General features: G+C 40.7%; 1 protein-coding gene across 1 annotated transcript in view; it reads left to right on the top strand.

The window, feature by feature from the left end:
- The window catches only part of KCMF1 (potassium channel modulatory factor 1), an 80,712-nt gene that overhangs the window by 40,174 nt on the left and 15,907 nt on the right, over positions 1-24,631 (top strand). Inside the window, exons 2-3 of the mRNA XM_024242616.2 lie at positions 14,107-14,274; positions 21,249-21,388. Of these exons, the coding sequence (XP_024098384.1) occupies positions 14,107-14,274; positions 21,249-21,388 (308 nt within the window). The remainder of the gene's footprint in view (positions 1-14,106; positions 14,275-21,248; positions 21,389-24,631) is intronic.

The following is a 24,631-nucleotide window of genomic DNA, read 5'->3' as shown; positions in this document are numbered from 1 at the left end:
TCAGGAACTGCTTGGTATGAAGAGTTGTGTCAGGGTGAGTCTGTTGTACTTCCCCAAGTAGAACAAGTCATCTTTCATCATTTTCATATGTTTGGCTTTGTTTCTGTAGATCTGTATCCCTTAGTCTTCATACTGTTTTAAATGCTTATTTACTTATCCTTAGTCCCCATTTAGGCTCTAAGTACTAGGTGGGTACTGCAAGTGCTCAAACATTTTGGTTGCTAGAAATAGTAGTGTTAAGTCAATGAGAAATGGTCTTAAAATATAGACCCAGGGTAGATCTTTTCCCACCTCAGTACAGTGAGCTGTCATGTGCCTTACTTGACTGGGAATCTATCACAAATACATGTGCAGACATTTCTAGTTTAGATAACATTAAAAAAACATTTAGTGAACAGTATGTATTCTGCTCCCTCCTTATACATCTTGTGGTACATTAAGGATTTCCAGTTTTCCTTTCCCTCAAACAGTTGCAGAAAGTCAGTATAAGAGTGTTTAGACTGGCGCAGTGGCTCATGCTTGTAATCCCAGCACTTTGAGAGGCCGAGGTGGGCGGATCAGGAGGCCGGTAGTTCGAGACCAGCCTGGCCAGCATGGTGAAACCCCGTCTCTACTAAAAGTACAAAAATTAGCCAGGCATGGTGGCATGCACTTGTAATCCCACCTACTCGGGAGGCTGAGGTAGGAAAATCACTTGACCGTGGGAGGCAGAAGTGTCAGTGAGCCGAGATCGCACCACTGTACTCCATCCAGCCTGGGCGACAGAGCGAGACTCTGTCTCAAAAAAAAAATAGAATGTTTAAACAGTAGACCAAAAAATCCCAGGCAGGGGTGGGGGAGGGGAGACATTAAATGTGTTTCCCCCCTTTCATTGTTTGAAATGACATTATTCTCTTAATATGTAGTGTGTCTTTTCAGGCCAGAGGTCACCTGTTGCTGTGCATATATTATTAGCCGAGTATATGATGGGAAGGCTTTCTAAACAGCTCTTAGACCCTGTTTTCAGTGCTCAGTGGTATACAGTCTTTGCATTGCCTGTAAGTTGTGCCTGTAATTTTCAAAAAGTTGAGAAAACACTAGAGTAAGAACTTAAAATAGTGACTTTAAGTAGAGTGTTTTGTTTGCTGATAAACCTCTGAAAATAAATATCTGTAAGCACCTGCCTCAAGAGTAATTCCTCAATCTCAGGATTTCATTCCAGAAAAGTTACGTAATTAGTAGAATCTTCTTAAAAAATAAGAAGTCAAGGGAAAAACAATAAACAAGGCGTTAAATATATATCTCCATATCATAATAAATAAAGTTCTGAAGGCATCTACTTCTGGGGAAAAAAGGATTATTATCAAAAGATATGCTTCAGTAGGCAACACTTTATCTTAATCACTGGTTTGCCACGTAATGGCTCTTTGCCTTTGGAGCAAATTACTTAGTGCCTGTGTGCCTCAGTTTATCCATCTGTAAAATAATCAACAGTTCAGTGACTAGGTCTTTAGCAGATTAAAAATCATCACCTTCCCTTAAAAGGGCTCTTCTTTTTTGGGAAAGTTGGAGCCTAAGCCAAGCTCTCTCTGCCTTGCTGCCACAGACCTGTCTGCAGAATTTTCAAAACAGAGCAGTTTCTATCTAGTGTGCATTGTTTAAAGCAACTAAACTGAATTGCACATGTATGTGGAAATACTGGTGTGTGCATGCGTGCGCACGCGTGTGTGTGTGTGTGTGTGTGTGTGTGTGTGTTTAAATAGAGATGAGGTCTTGCTATGTTGCCCAGGCTGGTCTCAAACTCCTGGGCTCAAGCAGTTCTCCCGCCTCAGCCTCCCAGTTTCCCTCAGCCTCCCAAAGCCACCTGTTTCCCACTAACCACCCTATTACATGTTAAAACTTGCAACCTAGTTCTCCTGGGCTACTGTTGCCACCTGGTGGCTTACTCCTAGCGGTATTTGGTACAGCATTTTTATCTACTTTTTTCTCCTGTAGAAAACAAGTACTTGCTCAGGGCCTTCTTTTTCTCCCCTCTACTTTCATTATTCAGTAATTCTTCTGTCAAGAAGTCTGTTATACGCAGAAGGCGGAGGTTGCAGTGAGCCGAGATTATACCACTGCACTTCAGCCTGGGCGACAGAGTGAGACTCCATCTCAAAAAAAAAAAAAGTCTGTTATAGACACACATTAATCCCCTCCCCCTTTCCCTTCTCTCTTTTTGAGCTCTTATCTAATTACTTTAGGAAAACATCCCCTTCTTTTCATTTGTTTAATTCATTCAACAGATATTATTGAATTCCCACATTGTCCCAGGCACTCTTTATCTACCTCCTCTTCCTTCATTTTATGAGTCAGAAAACAGCTCTAATCATGGCTGAGTATAATAGTAGATTGAGTAATATAGAAGCTCCTCTATTTCCAGATAAGAGGCTCTGAAAGGCTGTTCCTAAGCTCACTCATGAGCAAGTCCATTGTTGCTAAGATAAGTTTCTGTTTTCAGAACAGGGATGCATTTCTATGAACAAATAAAAGAGTGTAGATCAGTTCTTTAAAATGAGGCAAACCAATCAGTTATTCCAAAGTGGACCAAGTTCCTCTATACTGAAAACTTTTAGAAATGAATTAAACTTCCCTGTTTCACAAAGTTCATAAAGAACTCTTTAAATACAATATTTCACCCATTTTTCTGTTCACTTTGTTGGGCAGATCTGAACCAGCTTTAAATCATCTGTAGCCACAAAAGAAGTTTTATCACACTTTCCATCTACCTCATGACTTTGTGAAGATTGACAAAGTAATATATGTAAGTCATTAGGTACATAATTAAAAGTGAAGGAACTTGCTATTAAACCACTAGAGAGAACTCTGTGTGGCAAGAATTTTTATTCACTGCTGTGTCCTCAGCAAATATTTTTGTTCAGTGCTGTATCTTGGCATATAATAGATAATAAATAATGAAAGGATGGGTGGATGCTCCTTGTTGTTACATATCACAGAACTCACAGAATTCCACCTGGAAAAAAAAAAGTAGAAAAGCCGATTTCCAGTACAGAAAGGGTTGTTTTAAATGTTTTAAATGCTGAATGAATGTATCAGTTTCAAGTAAGACTACTGCGTGAAGACTACACATATTGCAAAACCTACTTACTAAGCTTCCCGGTTCTCTTTCTTCTGGATCTTGCTCCTGGATCATGCTCTCCCCCTTTTTCATTTCTCTTTCTCTGCTGTGGAATCTCTTTAGCCATAGGTTTTCTCTTGAAGAGTATGTTTGTACGGGTTTCGATACCCCATTTCTCTCTCCTCTTGAATCTGTCCCTTAAACACAGGGCATAGGTTTTTAAAAATATGCATATATAGAGTTATATGTATATTTAATAGATCTTTTTATTCTCTTCCTATTTCTAAAAATAACTAAGGAAAGCTCTGTAAAAAAAAAAACAAAAACAAAAACAGACAAACCCTAGAGTTTCTTTTTATTTTGGCAAGGGATGATTTATATTTCCTCTGTGATTCTTAAGTAGAAGATGAAAAAGCTCTCCACTCCTGATCTAGGCTCCCAGTTTATGAAGCATTATAAACTTTGTCTTAGATTTCCTTTCTCCAGCAGTTTCACATCTGGAAGTATCCTTTGACCATTTTCTTTAAGCAAAATAATTCTGGTTATTTCTGCTTTTCATTGAGTTACTTATACCATAGTTCATCTTTTTTTTTTTTTTTTTTTTTTTTGAGAGAGTCTCGCTTTTTCACCCAGGCTGGAGCACATTGGCACAATTTTGGCTCACTGCAACCTCTACCTCCTGGGTTCAAGTGATTCTGCCTCAGCCTCCCGAGTAACTGGGATTACAGGCACCCGCCACCACACCTAGCTAATTTTTGTATCTTTAATAGAGACAAGGTTTCACAATGTTGGCCAGGCTGGTCTTGAACTCCTGACCTTAGGTGATCCATCCACCTCAGGCGTGAGCCACTGTGCACTGTGCCCATCTTTTTTACTTGCTTTCGTGTTCATCTAAGATCCTCTTCTAAGGGTTGCACAATTTTTCAACTGCTTAAATGCAGAGTCTCTTCTTGGAGATTGTCATTTAATAGTATTGTTCTCTGTGCAGTTCTCAGTATCAAAATTATATAGCCTATGTGATACACACCCTTTTTAAAAAAAAGTCACACTTGGAGAGATGCAAGGGCCTTGAAGAGATAATACACAGACATTTCACAGAAGTAGAAAAGAGGCCCTCCCTCCTTCCACCCCACCCCCGCAAATCACATGATAGCTAGAAGTCAAAATCGCTGTCAATGGCAAGTGCTATATAATCCCAGGCCTTCAAATTCCAAATGAGGTCGACTTCCTGTTGTATTCTTTTTTCCATGTGTTTCTTGAAGGTAACTTGCCCTTTGTTTACCTTTTCTTTCCCATCAACTCTCTATTCCGTAGCTAAAAACTAATTTTATTAAAAAGTAAAAGGTATACCAACCTTAGATTTTCTCCTTTAAAAAGCTGTAAACGAATATTAAAAACCTCTTTTATTTTTATTTTTTTAATAAGAAAGAAAAGACTACGTATTATTTCAGTGGCTTTTTAAAAATGTGTTCCCACTAGAGGGCATCCTTTTCTCCTTAAAATTTTAGTTCATAGCTTTCATCTGTTTTACAGAACTGCTAAATACAAGATATATGCTGATAATATGAATGTGTTCAGATATAACTTTCTCAGACAGGTGGTTGTCAGATATACACCATTTTTTTCATTTAGGTTTTACCTGTGACAGTGTTGAAAAAGGGGTTAAACTGTATGTCTTAGCATTTTCATTTATCTTGCTAGGTGAACTTGATTGGATGGGGGATTACAAATATAACACCGTATAACCTTATGATGTAGCTTGTTCAAGTTACCATTTACAAACTAGTGATTTCTCAACTTCTTTATGACACAGCTTCTTTATGACTAAGCTAGTTTTTTTTTTTTTTTTTTTTTTTTTTTTTGAGAAGGAGTCCCGCTCTGTCACCAGGCTGGAGTGCAGTGCACGATCTCGGCTCACAGCAACCTCTGCCTCCTGGGTTCAAGCGATTCTCTTTCCTCAGCCTCCCGAGTACATGGGATTACAAGTGCACCATGCCCGGCTAATTTTTGTATATTTAGTAGAGATGGGGTTTTGCCATGTTGGCCAGGCTGGTCTCGAACTCCTGACCTCAGGTGATCCACCCGCCTCGGCCTCCCAAAGCCCTGGGATTACAGGCATGAACCACTGTGCCCAGCCAGAACTTTGATTTTTTAATGTCTTAAATACAGTGTACTGATATCTCATCAGAAGCAACTTCATTCTTCCTGTGAAGGAATTGATAGTTTTACATATGCCATGTATCTGTTCTGTTTCAGATTTCTCTGACTTCCTGATACCACGTAGAATCACTATTGTTAACCAAGGGACTGCAGCCAAGAGCTAACTTATTTCCTCCCATAGGAACTTTAGATTACCTGTAGTTGACAGTAGCGGAGCAGATTTTGTTAGTCTGTGTCATAAAATGACACAAATTCTGACACATATGCTTAGGAGGGCCTCTGTATTGAATGAAAGTCATTCTAAAGGGGACAATGGGCTACTATTGAGAAACTGAAAAAGCCTGTGCTTCTGTACTTTTATTTAGAGACTTAGGTGGTATGGAATATTCTATAAAATTAAATATTAACTTCAACAAGTTTATGACAACAGAAGGAATTAAAGGACAGAGCTTTCGTAAACAAAACAATGAGAAAGGATGATAGCAGGCTGTATGGAAAAACTGTATGTTATAAAACATTTTTACTTCCCTCGACTTCTTATTCATAGTATGCTAATCACCAAAAAACCCTCTGTAGCATGCCTGCCACATAGATTATTATTAATAAAGTGAATCTTACGTTGTAAGAAACCCTGCTGTAAACTTACGTGTTTGACTTAAATATATATATGTGTGTGTGTATATACATATATATGTGTGTGTATATATACATACATGTGTATATGTGTGTATATATACATATATACATATATATGTGTCTACATATATACATTTATGTGTGTCTATATACATATATATGTGTATATATACGTATATGTACTATATATGTGTATATGTGTGTGTGTATGTATACATATGTGTAACGTGTATATATATACATATGTATATATGTATCTGTATTTGAAATACTGACCTTGAATCATAAAAGGCCTTTCGGTGTTTGAGAAGCTAAAAAATATATATTACAGAAATGATTTTATCAAAAATAGATAGTAAATTTAAAAAAACAAACCCTGTTTCCTTTTTAAAGGGCTTACAGTTACGGAACTCTAGCTGGGTTTAAGTGAAGCCTGAGTCTACGACCGCCTATCCCTTATGTGAACCATTTAGGTAGCTTTGAATTAAATCACAAGAGTAGAGTGAGCAAGGGATAAGTATCAGCATCTTTTTACTGAAAGATAGAGTGTTTATCAGTATCACCATGCACAGTTGCCTTAAGCTTTGTTCATCTATACTTGCCAGTAGGCATCCCCACCTCAGAAAGAAAAGGCAGGCCTGCAGAATGTCAGGCTACACACCAAAAAGTTCAGAGCTGGGTTTACCTTCCTGGCACCTAAATTCACACTACAATTGTTTGTCAATATTATTATACTATCATGTTAAACTTTCATTTGTGAACCTAAATAGATATAATAGGTATCTCCCCCATTCAGTGTTATGCTTAAAGCATCGTCATGCATGGAAGCTATTTTGTTTTTTGTTTTTATTTGAGGTAGGGTCTCACTCTGGCACCCAGGCTGGAGCGCAGTGGCACAGTCTCCGTTCACTGCAGCCTCAACCTCCTAGACTCAAGTGATCCTCCCACCTCAGCCTGAGAAGGAGGGTCTACAGGTGCTCACCACCACACCTGGCTAATTTTTGTATGTTTTTTGTAGAGACTGGGTTTCTCCATGTTTCCCAGGCTGGTCTCAAACTCCTGCACTCAAACAATCTGCCCCCCTTAGTCTCCCAGAGTGTTCATATTGATTACAGGCCTGAGCCACTGCGCCTGGCCTGGAAGCTATTTTGAATAAGAAAATTTTTAAGTATTCCATCTCTTTGCTCAAGTATCTTTTTTAGTAATACTTTCTTTGCCCACGCTGTCCTTCACTGCTTTATGTTTCTCCATAGCACTTACTTCCACCTTGCTCTACAGCTTTTTTTCTTTTTTTGGAGTCAGGGTTTGCTCTGTCTCCAGGCTAGAGTGCAGTTGCATGATCATAGCTCCCAGCAGCCTCGACCTCCTGGGCTGAAGCAATTCTCCCACTTCAGCCTCCTGAGTAGCTGGGACTACAGGCATGCACCACCACACTTAGCCAACTTTTATTTTTATGCTTGTCTTCACGCACTAAATGTTAGTTTCTTGGGGGCAGGACTTTGTTTTGTTCATTGCTGTATCCTCAGCACCTAAAACATATTACATATTAGATAATCAATATTTGTTGAATTTGCTGAAAAATTGCTGCCATGATGCCATCATTTGGTTGTCTTAAGTTGATCGGGGAGTCTCACTGCAGCTTTTGAGATCTCAAGGATCTCGAAGGATATTTTCAAAACTAATTTAAAAGGTTGTGTATATTATTGAGATCAAATTGTATTCTGGGAAAGTGATAAAATAATCTTACTGCAGCCAGGCGCAGTGGCTCACGCCTGTAATCCCAACACTTTGGGAGGCCAAGGCGGGCGGATCACGAGGTCAGAAGATTGAGAACATCCTGGCCAATGTGGTGAAACCCTGTCTCTACTAAAAGTACAAAAATTAGCCGGGCGTGGTGGCAGGCGCCTGTAGTCCCAGCTTCTTGGGAGGCTGAGGCAGGACAATGGCAGGAACCCAGGAGACAGAGCTTGCAGTGAGCCAAGATTGCGCCACTGCACTCCAGCCTGGGCAACAGAGCGAGACTGTCGCGAAAAAAAAAAAAAAATTTACTGCATCTGAATGAGATAATATTACCACTTTAAAATTTAGGACTTTCATGTCTTTTTTTTCTCATTTGATTCTCGTAACAAACTTCATAGATGAAGAAAAATTGAGCAGAGAACATTGATTTGTCTAAGTGCTTATTGTTAATGGCTAGGTAATAACAGGGAATCCCATGGTTTTTTGTTTTGTTTTTGAGAAGACATCTTGCTCTTGTTCCCCAGGCTGAAGTGCAATGGTGCGATCTCAGCTCGCTGCAACCTCTGCCTCCCGGGTTCAAGCAATTCTCCTGCCTCAGCCTCCCGAGTAGCTGGGATTACAGGTGCCTGCCACCACGCCTGGCTAATTTTTGTATTTTTAATAGAGATGGGGTTTCACCATGTTGGTCAGGCTGGTCTTGAACTTCTGGCCTCAGGTGATCCACCTGCCTTGGCCTCCCAAAGTGCTGGGATTACAGGTGTGAGCCACCGCGCCCGACCTGTTTTTTTTTGTTGTTGTTGTTTTTTGTTTTAATAAAAACATATTCATTCAACAAACAATAAGACTCTACAACCTAGGCTGGTCTCGCTGGCTCATGCCTGTAATCTCAGTGCTTTGGGAGGCTGACACAGGCAGATTGCTTGAGTCCAGGAGTTCGAGACCAGTCTGGGCAACTTGGCGAAATCCCATCTCTACAAAAAAATACAAAAATTATGCGGCCGTGGTGGCGCACACCGGTAGTCCCAGCTACTCAGGAGGCTGAGGTAGAAGGATTGCTTAAACCCAGGAGGTCGAGGCTGTAGTGAGCCGCGATTGTGCAACTGCTCTCCAGCCAGGGTGACAGTGAGACCTTGTCTCAAAAATCTACAATCTGCCAAAACTATGTTGGTTTTCCAGTTTTCCACCTTGAACTGACAGCCCAAAGGTTGTTGTAAACAATTCCAGCTTTGCTTTCTATTTTTTGTTTGTTTGTTTGTTTTTGTTTGGAAGGGGAAGGAAGGGACTTTTAAAAATAAAATATTGGTTGGATATATGAGAATTTTCATAAAATAAATGCAAAAGAGAAGAATGGTACCTCAGATCCTCTTGGCCAGATGTAAAAACGTTACATTTCAAGATCCCTAAAAGCTTCACATACTCATCTCTTCATCCCCTTAACCCCCAGAGGGAGCCACTGACCAAAATTTTATCGTTCCCTCATTTTCCTTTTATAGTTTTACTACATGTTTGATTTCTTAAACTAGATACTGGTTTTCAACTTTATACTGTATGTATTCTTTTTTTTTTTTTTTGAGACAGAGTCTCGCTCTGTTGCCCAGGCTAGAGTGCAGTGGCTGATCTCAGCTCACTGCAAGCTCCGCCTCCTGGGTTCACGCCATTCTCCTGCCTCAGTCTCCCCAGAAGCTGGGACTGCAGGCGGCCGCCATCACGCCCGGCTAATTTTTTGTATTTTTAGTAGAAACGGGGTTTCACCGTGTTAGCCAGGATGGTCTCAATCTCCTGACCTCATGAGCCGCCCGCCTCGGCCTCCCAAAGTGCTGGGATTACAGGCGTGAGCCACCGTGCCCGGCCTATACTGTATGTATTCTTTGAGATTTCCTTTCACTCATCTGAGGCAGATGTTCTTACCGTTGCTGTGATTCATTCTTTTTCCAGTTCATTCTGTGCATATTGAACTGTTGAGCCTTTGAATCTGAATAGCCTTTTTTTTTTTTTTTGAGACGGAGTCTCGCACTTTCTCGCCCAGGCTGGAGCGCAGTGGCGCGATCTCGGCTCACTGCAAGCTCCGCCTCCTGGGTTAACGCCATTCTCCTGCCTCAGCCTCCTGAGTAGCTGGGACTACAGGCGCCCGCCACCACGCCCGGCTAATTTTTTTTTGTATTTTTAGTAGAGACGGGGTTTCACCGTGTTAGCCAGGATGGTGTCGATCTCCTGACCTTGTGATCCGCCCGCCTCGGCCTCCCAAAGTGCTGGGTGGGATTACACGCGTGAGCCCCCGCGCCCAGCCCCTGAATAGCCTTTTTAAAATTCAGTTACAAAAACTGCCGTCAACATTCTTCCACATTCTCTAGGTGCACAAAGACAAAAGATTCCCCCTGGGAATGTATTTAAGAGTGAAATTACGGTATCATAGGAGGTACATGTGTTTATATGAACAAATTTTTCAAAGTGGTTGTGCTGATTTACACTCCTACCAGCAGAGTATAAGCACTTCTGCTGCCCTTTATCTTCACTAACACTTGATATCATGAAACTTGTAGTTTCTTACCGGTTTGGTAAATGTAAAATGCTAGCTCACGGATGTTAATCATGCACTTCTTTGATGACTAATGAGATTGAGCATCTTTTCATGTGTTTACTGGCCATTTATGTTTGTTGTTCTTTGAGTGCCCTTTGACAGGTTTCTCCATTTTTCTATTGAGCATTCATCATTTATTTACTGATATGTAAGAGTTCATAATGCATTCTGAATACCAAACTTTTGTCTGTCATGTATGTTGTACATATCGCCAGTTTCTGAACCTTGCATTTTCAATCAATGTAGGCTGTTAAAAGACGAAGAAAAAGGCAGAGCGTGGTGGCTCACGCCTGTTGTTAATTCCAGCACTTTGGGAGGCCCAGGCGGGCAGATCACCTGGAGTTCGAGATCAGCCTGGCCAACGTGGTGAAACCGTGTCTCTACTAAAAATAGAAAAATTAGCCGGGCATGGTGCCGGGCGCCTATAATCCCAACTCCTTGGGAGGCTGAGGCAGGAGAATTGCTTGAAACCAGGAGGCGGAGGTTGCAGTGAGCCAAGATCTCGCCATTGCACTCCAGCCCGGGCGACAGAGTGAGACTCCGTCTCAAAAAAACAAAAACAAAAGACGAAGAAAAAGTCTTAGCATAGTTGGACTTATCTCTTAGTTTTTGATTTGGAGAGTGAGAGTGTGTGTGTGTGTGTGTGTGTTTGAAAGAGAAAGATTTAAGAAATTGTTTTCTACTTTAGACTCAGAAAAATATTCTATATTGTCTTCTAGAGATATTTTTCATTGTTCTTTTGAATCTGCCTTTAAACCATGTGGAATTGATTTTTCGTGTGTATAGGATGTGGGGAGAGATCCAATTCTGTTTTCCCCACATGCAGATACTCACCTGTTCAGCACCATTTATTGTCCATTCCCTTCTTTTCTCAGTGCTCTTTAGTGACCTTGCTGTCGTAAAATAGATTTTAACCTCTGCTTCTGGGCTTTCCATTCTATTCCATAGGCCAGTTTGTCTCTACCCTGGTGCCATTCCATCTTATTATAGTTATTATAGGTTTATTATTTGTTATTGTGTTACTTATTATTTATTAGTGTAGCTCTTGATATATAAAACAAGTCCCTCTATCTCGTTTTTCTTGGGAGCATCTTGACTGTCCTTGGCCATTTTTGTACCTTGCATCAACATTTGAGTCAGCTTACCATGCCCCACAAAAAAGTTCTTTTTAAATTTTTGTTATTAATTGTATTGAATCCACAAATCTGTTGACATTTTATTATGAACCTTCCAGTCCATGAAGTTGGTATTTGTATTTTTTAAAGTCCTTTAGTGTCTTTGAATACATTTTTACTAATTTGCTTCATAAAGGGCTGCCTATCTTTGGTTAGATTTATTCAGAGGCACTTTTTAAAAATGCTGTTGCAAATGGCGTATTTTTTTATTGCAGTAAAATATACATAACATAAAATTTATTTTAACCCCTTTTAGGTGTACAATTCAGTAGCATTAAGTATATTCACATTCTTGGAACCATCACCACTGTCCATCTCCAGAATTCTCTTCCATTATCCCAAACTTGAAAACTCTCTACCCACTAAACCGTAACTCCCCGTTCTCCCTTTCCTCAAGCTTCTGGTAACCACTGTTCTACTTTCCTTCTCTCTGAATTTGACACATCTAGATGGAATCACAAATGACATTTTTTTATTTTTTTGAGATGGAGTCCCGCTCTGTCACCCAGGCTGGAGTACAGTGGCGCAATCTCAGCTCACTGCAACCTCTGCCTCCTGGGTTCAAGTGATTCTTTTGCCTCAGCCACCTGAGTAGCTGAGATTACAGGCACACACCACCATGCCTCACTAATTTTTTTGTAATAAATGACATATTTTTAATAATATGTTTTTCTGTCTGTTTTGCAGTGAAGAAATACAATCAGTACTTTATTTAGGTCTCTAACAGCTTTGCTTACTACTTCTAATAACTTAGCTGTATTTGGGTTTTCAGCATAAACAAGCATATCACATGTGAATAAAACTATGAAACCCACCTACTGAATTTTAAATTTTAACTTTTTTTTTTAATTTTTTAAAGACAGAGTCTCACTCTGTCGCCTAGGCTGGAATGCAGTGGCATGATCTTGGCTCACTGCAACCTCCCGCCTCCTGAGTTCAAGCCATTCTTCTGCTTCAGCCTCCCAAGTAGCTGAGATTATAGGCGCTCACCACCACGCCCGGCTAATTTTTGTATTTTTAGTAGAGATGGGGTTTCACCAGGTTGGCCAGGGTGGTCTTGAACTCCTGACCTCAGGTGATCCGCCTGCCTCAGTCTCCCAAAGTGCTGAGATTACAGGCATGAGCCACTGCGCCTGGCATATTTTAACTTTTTTCTTTTTTTTTTTTTTTAACAAATAGAGATGAGATCTTTCTGTGTTGCCTTGGCTGGTCTTAAACTCCTGGCTTCAAGCAGCCCTCTTGTCTCAGCCTCCCAAAGTGCTGGGATTACAGGTGTGAGCTATGGCACCCAGCCCTGTTCAAGCTTCTTTTTTTCCTTTATCATTATTATTATTATTATTTTAATTTTTATTTTTTCCAGACAGGGTCTTGTTCTGTTCCCAAGCTGGAGTGCAGTAGTGTGATCATGGTCACTGCAGCTTCGAGCTGCTGGGCTCAAGCATTCCTCCCACCTCAACCTTCCAAGTAGCTAGGGCTACAGGCACAGGCCACAATGCCCAGCTAATTTTTAGATTTTTTTGTAGACAGGGTCTCTCTGTGTTGTCCAGGCTGGTCTTGAACTCCTGGCCTCAAGCCATCCCCCTGCCTCGCCTTGCCAAAGTGCTTGGGATTATAGGTGTTAGCTACCACACCCAGTTATTTCTTTTAACAGGTTAAGAATTATTTGATGTCCAATTCTGATATGAACTCATGACTGATTCTGCTGCTCCTGCTAGTTCTTTCTGATGGTGCTTTGTTTTTTTGTGTGTATTTTATGGTTTAAATTATGAACTTATTCCTTGAATGTTTATATATGCCAAATGCTTGGTATCAATTCTAATTTAAGACCACTTACAATTCTTGACCCAAGGTCTTTGGAACCATTTGATAGAATTTGGGCTATAAACCCATTGAGGACTGGTTTGTGGTTATGGCTTTTTGTTGTTATTTTGTGCCCCCAGGGCAGGGGGCTTTCACTAGGGTAATTTTTGTAATCCCCTAGGGAGGATTTCTAGCCTACCCATGCATTGAGAGTATATCAGGGTCTTGGTTTTATGAGGAATCTTCTGTTAATTATCCCACCTTCTCTAGGCCTTTGTCCAGTAATGCTGTGGAACTGAAGCTTAGACTTTTACCTGCTTTAGCAAATACCCTCATGGTGAAAAGCCTTCTTTAGTGCTTCCAGTCACCAGTCTTCTTTACCTTCTTGCTGGCTTATCAAGCCTTTTTTTTTTTTTTTTTTTTTGAGACAAAGCCTCGCTCTGTTGCCCAGGCTGGAGTGCGGTGGCGCGATCTCAGCTCACTGCAACCCTACCTCCTGGGTTTAAGCAATTCTCGTGCCTCAGCCTCCCAAGTAGTTGGGATTACAGGTGCCAGCCACCACACCCAGCTAATTTTTGCATTTTTAGTAGAGACAGGGTTTCAACGTGTTGACCAGGCTGGTCTTGGACTACTGACCTCAAATGATCCACCCGCCTCGACCCCCACAAAGTGCTCAGATTACAGGCGTGAGCCACTGCGCCCGGCCCGTATCAGTCATTTTAAATTATTTTCATCTGGAGTATAAATCAGAGTAATGAATCCAGCACATGGCTAAAAATTCCCGTTATCATTTTACTAAGTCATTTCTGGTCATTTTGGAAAGGATATACGGGGTTAAGTGAGCACCTGAAACATTCATAAAAGTGAAATCAAGAGTGGCCTTTACAACTGGTAACTAAAGATATTTCTTTTTTTTATAGGTGTCAGCTGTGATGCATGTTTAAAAGGAAATTTTCGAGGTCGCAGATACAAGTGTTTAATTTGCTACGATTACGATCTTTGTGCATCTTGTTATGAAAGTGGTGCAACAACAACAAGGCATACAACTGACCACCCAATGCAGTGCATATTAACAAGGGTAGATTTTGGTAAGTAATTAAAAATTTAATGAATTACATCATTTAGAATTTTATGTACATTGAAGAAGTAAAGGCAAAGTGTTCTAAAGCTCCCCAGCAGCATACCATAAGCCCCAAATTCATTAAACATGAAATAAATCTTACTTTTTTGAGAGATGGAGTCTCGCTCTGTCGCCCAGGCTGGAGTGCAATGGCACGATCTTGGCTCACTGCAACCTCCACCTCCCTGGTTCAAGCAATTCCCCTGCCTCAGCCACCCGAGTAGCTGGGATTACAGGTGCACACCACCACACCTGGCTAATTTTTTTGTATTTTTAGTAGAGACAGGGTTTCACCGCGTTGGCCAGACTGGTCTCGAACTCCTGACCTCAGGCAATCCGCCCGACTCAGCCTCCCAAAGTACTGGGATTACAGGCGTGAGCCACTGTGCCTGGCTTTTTTTTTTTTTTTTTTTTTTTTGAGGAGTCTTGCCCTGTCGCCTAGGCTGGAGTGCAATGGCGTGATCTCAGCTCGCTGCAACCTCCATCCCCCAGGTTCAAGCAATTCTCCTGCCTCAGCCTCCCAAGGAGCTGGGATTACAGGCGTGCACCACCATGCCTGGCTGATTTTTTGTATCTTTAGTAGAGATAGGGTTTCACCATGTTAGCCAGGCTGGTCTTGAACTCCTAACCTAATGATCCACCTGCCTCAGCCTCCAAAGTGCTGGGATTACAGGTGTAAGCCACCACTCCTGGCCTTACTTTTTACATACTAAGTAATTCTGTCTGTTCATCTTAATCATAGTTTACTTGTTTAAAAAAGCCATTCAGAAATACACACAACTGACAAGGTATGAAATAGAAGAGTGCTTCAGTAAAGAAGAAGTGCTTTTGTTTTTGCTATTAACACACAAATAATAGCTTTTTTTAAATTTTATTTTTTAAATTTTTTAAAGATAGAGTCTCACTCTGTCGCCCACGCTGGAATGCAGTGTCCGGATTTCGGCTCACTGCAACGTCTGCCTCCTGGGTTCAAGCAATTCTCGTGCCTCAGCCACTTGAGTAGCTGAGACTACAGGTGTGTGCCACCGCGCCCAGCTAATTTTTTTGTATTTTTAGTAGAGATGAAGTTTCACCATGTTGGCCAGGCTGGTCTTGAACTCCTGACCTCAAGTTATCCACCTGCCTTGGCCTCCCAAAGTGCTGGGATTACAGATGTCAGCCACCATGCCCAGCAATAATAGCTTTTGTAGTGACCAGAAAACAGATTGTTGGCTGGGTGTGGTGGTTCACGCGTGTAATCCTAGCACTTTGGGAGGCTTAAGATGGTCAGATCACTTGAGCCCAGGAGTTTGAGACGAGCCTGGGCAACATGGCAAAAACCCTGTCTCTGCATCCACCCGCAAAAAATACAATAAATTAGCTGGATGTGGTGGCACACATACATCCGTAGTCCTAGCTACTTGGGAGGCTGAGATGGGAGGATCACTTCAGCCCAGGAGGTCGAGGCTGCAGTGAGCCCTGATTGTGCCACTACATTCCAGCCTGGCCAACAAAGCAAGACGCTATCTCAAAAAAAAAAAAAAAAGGGCAGATTGTTTCTACAGTTGATTAGAAGACATTGGAAGAAAATATATAAATGTTTCATGCTATATTTTTTTTTTTTTTTTTTTTTGAGACAGCGTTTCACTCTTGTCACCTGGGCTGGAGTGCAATGGCGCCATCTCAGCTCACTGCAACCTCCACCTCCTGGGTTCAAGCGATTCTGCTGCCTCAGCCTCCTGAATAGCTGGGATTACAGGTGCCCGCCACCGTGCCCAGAAAATTTTTTTGTATTTTTAGTAGAGACAGGGTTTCACCATGTTGGCCAGGCTGGTCTTGAACTCCTAATCTCAGGTGATCCACTTGCGGGCCTCCCAGAGTGCTGAGATTACAGACAAGAGCCACTGCGCCTGGCTTCGTGCTATAATTTCTTACCTAGCCCACACTTTTTGTCCCTTTTTATTTCAGCCATCCTAGTAGGTGTAAAGTAGTATCTCAGGTGGTTTTGATTTATATTTCTCTGAAATATAAATTATGTTGAGCATCTTTTCTTGTGCTTATGGGCCATTTGTATATCTACTTTGAAGAAATACCTAGATCTTTTGCCCATTTTTTAATTGGATAATATGTCTTTGTTATTGAATTGTAATAGTTTTTTATTCCGTGTATAAGTTTTTTTATCTGATAGATGATTTGCAAAAATTTTCTGCCATTCTGTGGGTTGTGTTTTCACTTTCTTGGTGGTGTGCTTTGAAGCACAAAAGTTCTAATTCTGATAATGTCCCGTTTATGTATTTTTTCATTTGTTGTGCATTCGGTGCTGTATCTAGAAAATCACTGCCTAATTCAAAGTCACGAAGATTTAAACCTGTGTGTTCTTCTAAGAGTTTTATAGTTTTAGCTCTTACATTTAGATATTTGACCCATTTAGAATTAATTTTTATATATGGAATGAGGTAAAGGGCCAACTTTATTCTTTTGCATGTGAATATTCAGTTGTCCCAGTATCTTTTGTTGGAAAGACTATTCTTTACCCAATGCATTGTCTTGGCACTTTTGTTAAAAATAGGTTGACTATAAATGAGGGTTTATTTCTAGACTCTCAATCTATTCACATTGATCTATATGCCTGGTGTTTTTGTTTGTTTTTTGACACACAGTCTCACTCTGTCACCCAGGCTGGAGTGCAGTGGTACGATCTTGGCTCACTGCAGCCTCTGCTTCCCAGGCTCAAGCAATCCTCCACCCTCAGCCTTCCAAATAATTGGGATCACAGGTGGAACCCACCACGCCTAGCTGATTTTTAAATTTTTTGTGGAGATGGGGTTTTTCCACGTTGCCCAGGCTGGTATCAGACTCCTGAGCTCAAAGTGATCTGCCTGCTTCGGCCTCCCAAAGTGCTGAGATTGCAGGCGTGAGCCACCGTGCCAAGCCTACATGTCTGTCTGTCTTTATGCCAGTACTACACTGTCTTGATTTCTGTAGCTTCATAGTAAGCTTTGAAATCAAGAAGAGTGAGTCTTCCAACTTTGTTCTTTTTCAAGATTATTTTGGGTATTCTGTGTCCGTTTCATTTCTGTATTTTAGATTCAGCTTGTCAGTTTCTGCAAAGAAGCCAACTAGGATTTTGAATGGAATTATGTCGAATCTGTAGATTAGTTTGGAGAGTATTGCCATCTTAATAATATTAAATCTGCTGATCCATGAACATGGGATATGCTTCCATTTATGTAGGTCTTTAATTTCTTTTGACAAACTTTTGTAGTTATCACAGTATGAGTTTTGCACTTCCATTGAATTCATTCCTAAGAATAGATGGTCCCCAGTTTATGATGGTTCAGCTTATGATTTTTTTATCTTATAGTGGTACAAAAGCAATATATGTTCAGTAGAAACAGAACTTCAAGGACATACAACCGTGCTGTTTTTCATTTTCAGCGTTGTCTTCAATAAATTATATAAAATAGGCTTTGTTTTAGGTGATTTTGCCCAACTGTAGGCTTACATAAGTGTTCTGAACACGTTTAATGTAGACTAGGCTAAGCTATGATGTTTGGTAGGTTAGGTGTATTAAATGCATTTTCAACTTAAAATAGGTTTATCAAGTTTATTAGGATATAACCCCATTGTAAGTCAAGGAGCATCTGTATTCTTTTTACTGTCTTAAATGGAATATTTATCTTACTTATTTATCTATCTGTTTTGAAATGGGTTCTCACTGTCGCCTAGGCTGGAGTGCAGTGGTGCCATCATGGCTCATTCCAGTCTCAATCTCAGGCTCAAGTGATCTTCCCATCTCAGCCTTCCGAGTAGCCCAGACCACATGCACATGCCACCACAGCTGACTGAATTTTTAATTTTTTGTAGAGGTGAAGTCTTGTTACATTGTAAAGGCTTGTCTCAAACTCCTGGGCTCAAGTGGTCCCCGCCTCCACCTCCAAAAGCGCTGGGATTATAGGCATGAGCCACCATGCTCGGCTGTTTTTTACATTTTATTTTTGAATTGTTCATTGCAACCATATAGACAAACAATTGATTTTTTTTTTATATAGATCTCATATCCTACAGTGTTACTGAACTTGTTTATTCGTTCCAAGAGGGGTTTGTTTGTTTGTTTGTTGGTTTGTTTTCTTTGAGATGGAGTCTCCCTCTGTTGCCCAGGCTGGAGTGCAGTGGTGCAATCTCGGCTCACTGCGACTTCCGCCTCCTGGATTCAAGTGATTCTCCTGCCTCAGCCTCCCAAGTAGCTGAGATCACAGGCATGCACCACGATGTCTGGCTAATTTTTGTATTTGTATTTTTATTTTTATTTTATTTTATTTTATTTTATTTTGAGACAGAGTTTCACTCTTGTCACCCAGGCTGGAGTGCAATGGTGCGATCTCGGCTCACTGCAACCTCTGCTTCCCGGGTTCAAGTGATTCTCCCGCCTCAGCCTCCTGAGTAGCTGCGACTACAGGTGTGCACCACCACGCCCAGCTAATTTTTGTATTTTTAGTAGAGACGGGGTTTCACCATGTTGGCCAGGCTGGTCTCTAGCTCCTGACCTTAGGTGATCTGCCCGCCTTGGTCTCCCAAAGTGCTGGGATTACAGATGTGAGCCACCACGCCCAGCCTAATTTTTGTATTTTTAGTAGAGATGGGGTTTTCCTAGTTGGCCAGGCTGGTCTTGAACTCCTGACCTCAAGTGATTCACCCTCTTCGCCCTCCCTCCCAAAGTGCTAGGATTATAAGCGTGAGCCACCTCGCCCGGTGCCAAGAGTTTTTTAGTGGATTCCTTAAGACTTTCTGTACACAAGGTCATGTCATCTGCAAATAAAAATCATTTTACTTCTACCTTTGTGTCTGGATGCCTTTCATTTACTCTGGATAGATCCTCCAGTAAAACACTAAATAGAAGTGGCAAGAGTGGACACACTTGTCTTGTTCTGATCTTAGGGGAAAGCATCCAGTCTTTCACCAGTAAATGATGTTTGCTCAGTTTTTGGTAGATGCCCTTTATCAGATGAGGAAGTTCTATTCTTTTTAATATATTTATCCCCAGCTACTCCAAATCCACCTGACAAGTCTTGTGCACCTAATAAATGGTCAATATATACATAATACATAAAACTTTTATGATCATTTAAATCTCCCTAAAAATGAATATGAACAAATCTATCACGTAATGAACACTTTCTTCCGTTTTCTTTTCTCACAAAAGCTCTCTTAAATTTGGTGTTTGTTTTATGCTAAATAATTAAATAATTCTTTGTAGTGGTATAACACACTGAATATACTTTCATTTTATTTTATGTTTCTGTCTCTCTGTTTTATCTTAGTATAAGAAAATCCTTGAAATTAGATAATTTCTAAAGGAAAGGGGTCTATTTAGCTCACAATTCTTGAGGCTAAAGGGGCCAAGATTGTTCGGCTGCATCTGATCGACTTCGGGTGAGGGCCTCAGCTGTGTCATAACATGGCAGAGAAGCAGATGGGGAAGTGGGCATGTGTAAAGAGACCAAACAGTTGTAAGTGACAGACAGCCTCACTTTAGAACAACTCACTCTCAATGGAGCTAATTCAGTCCTGAGAGAGCGAGAATTCACTCCTGAGAAAGGCATTAATACCTCTTAACAACCCTATCACCTCCTAAAGACACCACCTTCCAACACCACCACATTGGAGATGAAGCCACAGCATGAGCTTTGGTGGGGACAAACCATATTCAAACCATAGCAATTACCTATTGGAAAAAAAAGACTTATTCCTTCAGATACACTTATGAGGTGAACAAATTATTCCCACAGACTCTAACTGGTTAGTTTTCCAGTAACCCAGTTGGGCAAAATATTTTGTGACAGCCCAGGTGTGGTGGCTCATGCCTGTAGTCCCAGCAATTTGGGAGGCCGAGGTGGGAGGATGACTTGAGCCTAGGAGTTCAAAACCAGCCTAGGCAACATGGTGGGACCCCCATCTTTCCAAAAAAAAAATTTTTTTTTTAATTAGCTGGACGTGATGGCACACACCTGTAGTTCAGTTATGTTGGAGGCTGAGGCAGGAGGATCATTTGAGCCCAGATACTGCATCTGCAGTGAGCTGTGATCATGCCACTGTGCTCCAGCCTGTGTGACAGAGTAAGACCTTGTCTCAAAAAAATTTCTTAATGTTGTTGGTAGTATCTTAAGTTAGCATTTACAAAAAATGAATGTTCAGGGTCCTTCCTGCTCTAAAAGCAGCATGTTCTATAGACAACTAGCTACATCTGGGAGTTCTCATATTGATCATGGTTGTCTGTTCTTTCCCTCTGAGCACATTTGTCCTTGTTACATGGTAGACCCTGCTGATTTTTTCTGTCAGTGTCAGTGTTGCCACAGTATGTACAGATAAGGAAAAAATAAATTACAATAAAATTAGAGCCAGATGTGAAATGACCAATGTTTCCAATAAATGAAGGAGGATGGAGTTGTTTGCCTCGTTCTCTCTTAAGGCTATATATGTAGTAGCTATCTGGGGAAGGAATTTTGGAGGAATAACATGGAGTCCTCATGGGAATAAGGATATTACAAATGTAAACAGGTACCCGAGCACACCTTGATCACGTGAGGTTGTTGAATATTTTAGGCACACTTTTTTTTGGAGTTCAGTGGCATGATCTCGGCTCACTGCAACCTCTGCCTTCCAAGTTCAAGCGACTCTCCTGGCTCAGCCTCCGGAGCAGCTGAGATTACAGGCATCTGCCACCATGGCTGGCTAATTTTTGTATTTTTAGTAGACACGAGGTTTTACCATGTTGGCCAGGCTGGTCTCGAACTCCTGACCTCAAGTGATCCATACGCCTTGTCCTCCCAGCTTGCTGGGATTACAGGCATGAACCACTGCTCCTGGCCCACACTTTGTTTTTTACATTATTGTATCATATGATTACATTTTTATGTGTTTAAAAACTAATATTCCTCAATGCAATTCTACCTTATTTTTCAGATTTATACTATGGTGGGGAAGCTTTCTCTGTAGAGCAGCCACAGTCTTTTACTTGTCCCTATTGTGGAAAAATGGGCTATACGGAGACATCTCTTCAAGAACATGTTACTTCTGAACATGCAGAAACATCAACAGAAGTGGTGAGTGAAGCAGCAACCTTATGACCAAAATGATGTTGTAAAGTATATTATTTCTAACATTAATAAAGCTAGGTCACTGTCATCTGCTTCCTGCTCAGTGTACTGATACCGTTTGCATAGTTACTAAAATCATCTTTTAACAGCAAATTTTATACATCATGGGAGGCTGCATTTTTGCAAAATAATACCTCTTACTGTCCACACTGGGTTTCTTAACCTGTAGCTAAACCCACAGCATGGAGTCTTGACCAAATTCAGGAGCCCTTTATTCAATGCATTGTGAAAGGTTAAAAGGATGGCAACCTGCAGTGCATCTCTTGTTATAGTATCCTTGCTATCTGCTTAACTTTTCTTCTACAAGGAACTTCACAAGGAAATTTAAAAACCTTTGGTAGTATCATAATAATCCATTGTCACATCTCATTGTAGCGTATCGCTGATCTTACCTGGTTTTCATCAGATCACATCTCTTGCTTCCTAGGTCAAGCTCTGGGGTCCCTAGAAGTTCTTCCTATCCTGATCTTTCCAGTGGCTAAAGGCCATGGACCCAGAATAATACACAAAGAAAGTCTTACCTTGAAATCTTGTTGGATTTTTTACTTGACATCTGAGTCAGCATGCATCCACCTTCAAGAAATGATAAAGTACACCTAAGAGTCTCTCCCCCACCTCTTTACCATTGATAATAATAGGTAAAGTGAAGGCTTTATATGGAACTATAGATACTGAATTGGGAGAATTTTGGCACAGTAATTGCATATTGCATCGACTAATAAGCCCCTAAATGTACTCAAAACAAATTAATTGAAACCCAGAGAAATAAAGTAGCATGCTCAAGGATATACAGCTTAGTAAGGGGCAGGGGTAGGGGCAGGTGTTTGGACTCTAGAACTAGAGTCCCTCTGGGTTCTAGAGTCTCTACTTAACTCTGCTACAGCTATGCATATAATATAGGGTTACTTTTATTCCCACTGACACTGCTAGTTTGATGTTTGAAGTTGTTATAACATGTATAGTTCAAACAGTAGGTAAATTTATTTTTTATAGACATCAAGCCAAATTTTACTGTCTTAACAGCTCAGAAATGCTCTGATCTTGTACCTAGGAGAGCCTCAGACTACTGTTGTCACATTTTAATACTATTCTTAGTTTCTTCTTTTTATTCTGTAAAGTGACTTTGCTTCCTTTTGGTACAGTCCTACATAACAGTATGAAGAATCCTGACTCAGTTGCATCTCCATGCTTGTTGTGGAAAACTTGCAATCATTTTTCTTTGATTTAATTTCTGTTAAGTTTGGGTCCTTTACCTAAATTCAACACAAACATGGAGTTCTTATTGTAAATTAGGCATCCTTAAAATCATTATCAGACTCTGCACAGTGACTCATGCCTGTAATCCCAACACTGGAAGGCTGAGGTGAGAGCATTGCTTGAGCCCAGAAGTTTGAGATTGGCCTGGGCAACAAAGTGAGGCCTTGTCTCCACAAAATTTAAAAATTAGCCGGACGTGGTGGCACATACCTGTGGTCCCAGCTACTTGGGAAGTTGAGGTGGGAGAATTGCTTGAGCTCAGGAGGTTGATGCTGCAGTGAGCCATGATTGTGCCACTGCATTGCACTGCAGCCTGGGTAACAGAACAAGACCCTGTCTCCAAAAAAAAAAAAGTATGTATTATTATATATAATATATAAATGTATTATTAATAAATATATATTAATAATATTTATTATTATATGTTGTTATTATCAGCCAATAGTCCCTGGTATAATATTTTCATCACCCCTCAGGGGCAAGGCGCAACTCCTCAGTTTTCCATAACCTTCCCTCTGGTTGGTTTGCCCCATGCCCCCCCGCTCCGGCCCCTGAAAGTAAATACTCAAAATTTGTTGTTTACACTCTGGCATACCTGATACGCAGTTTGAAAATTAAATACCCACCACCTACAAATGCTATCATGGTCTGTTTCTTGTGAGTTGTGTTTATGCCTTCATTAAGTTTCCAGGCTTTTGGTACATAGCCCAAGGCAGTTGTCACTCACTCTATTTTCATATTGGTTTTTGTGGAATATTTTAAGGATTTCTCTCTCCTCATTAGCCCTTAATCTTTGCATGAGTACTATATCTACATCTGTTCCCACCCATACACCCAGACGTTTCAAAGTGAAAAATGGCAAGCAGATAAGAATCTTTAATATAAAAGTACAGGATTTCTTCAGGTCATGTGGGTCAAGTCCTAGAGGCAGGGCTGGCATTCAGCACGTACAGCCAAGTGTAGCATGCTGACTAGTGTCCATTCTGAAGGATTGGTGCCTATGCCATACCAGTTAAGTGTTTTGAATGCCTCTCTGCATTTATGTGAAACATATTATCAGCTCCAGTGTGCTACGGTTATATGTAAATGTCCAGGTGATATTACTATGTGTCCCCTCTCACCCCTCAATGTTTTGCATTTTTTAATTAGGGAATTCAAGAGTGATTTACATGATTTTGGTTTAGGGGATTATATCTACACAACAACTTGCTATATATCTCCTTTTCTATTCCTCTTACCATGTTCCTTTCTAAACGCCCTGTTTGCTATCTTGCTTTGCCCCACGTTACCTGCATGTGTCCTCTAGACCAGGGTTCCCCAACCCCTGGGCCACGGACGGGACCAGACTAGTACCCGTCCATGACCTGTTTGGAAACGAGCCACAGAGCAGAAGGTGAGCAGTGGGCCAGCGGGCATTACCGCCTGAACTCCACTCCCTGTCAGATCAGCAACATCATTAGATTCTCACAGGAGCGCAATCCCTTTTGTGAACTGCTTTCTGATTTCTTTGGAATTATTTTTCAGTATAGCTAAATTATATTAATACTATTTCAAGTTTTGTGAATTCCCAAGATGTCATCATACACATAAATTTTTGTACAAGGACCATGTTTAAAAGTAAAACATAATTGCTTTTTAGGACTTTCTAAATTACTTGTAAATGCTCCTCTTTAGAAACCAGTGACAAATCTAACTTCAGCATTATGATGGGAGAATGGAATCGAGAGGGAAAATACTTTAATATGAAGTAATTCACAATTATAAGTTAATTTCACTTATAATTGAACACTTACTATAACTGTTCACTGCAGCAACAGAAAATTAGACTGTAATCTAGTTGAACAGTGTGCTCACTCAACTCTTGAAAGGACCTTTATTTATATTTGCAAAATGGATGGCCAAGGTGCAGTGTTCTACAAGGCCCAAAAGGAG

This window comes from Pongo abelii, chromosome 12 (genome assembly GCF_028885655.2).
Source record: "Pongo abelii isolate AG06213 chromosome 12, NHGRI_mPonAbe1-v2.0_pri, whole genome shotgun sequence".
NCBI lineage: Eukaryota > Metazoa > Chordata > Mammalia > Primates > Hominidae > Pongo > Pongo abelii.
The sequence above is the reverse complement of the archived record's forward strand: the minus strand, read 5'-3'. Positions and strand labels throughout refer to the sequence as shown.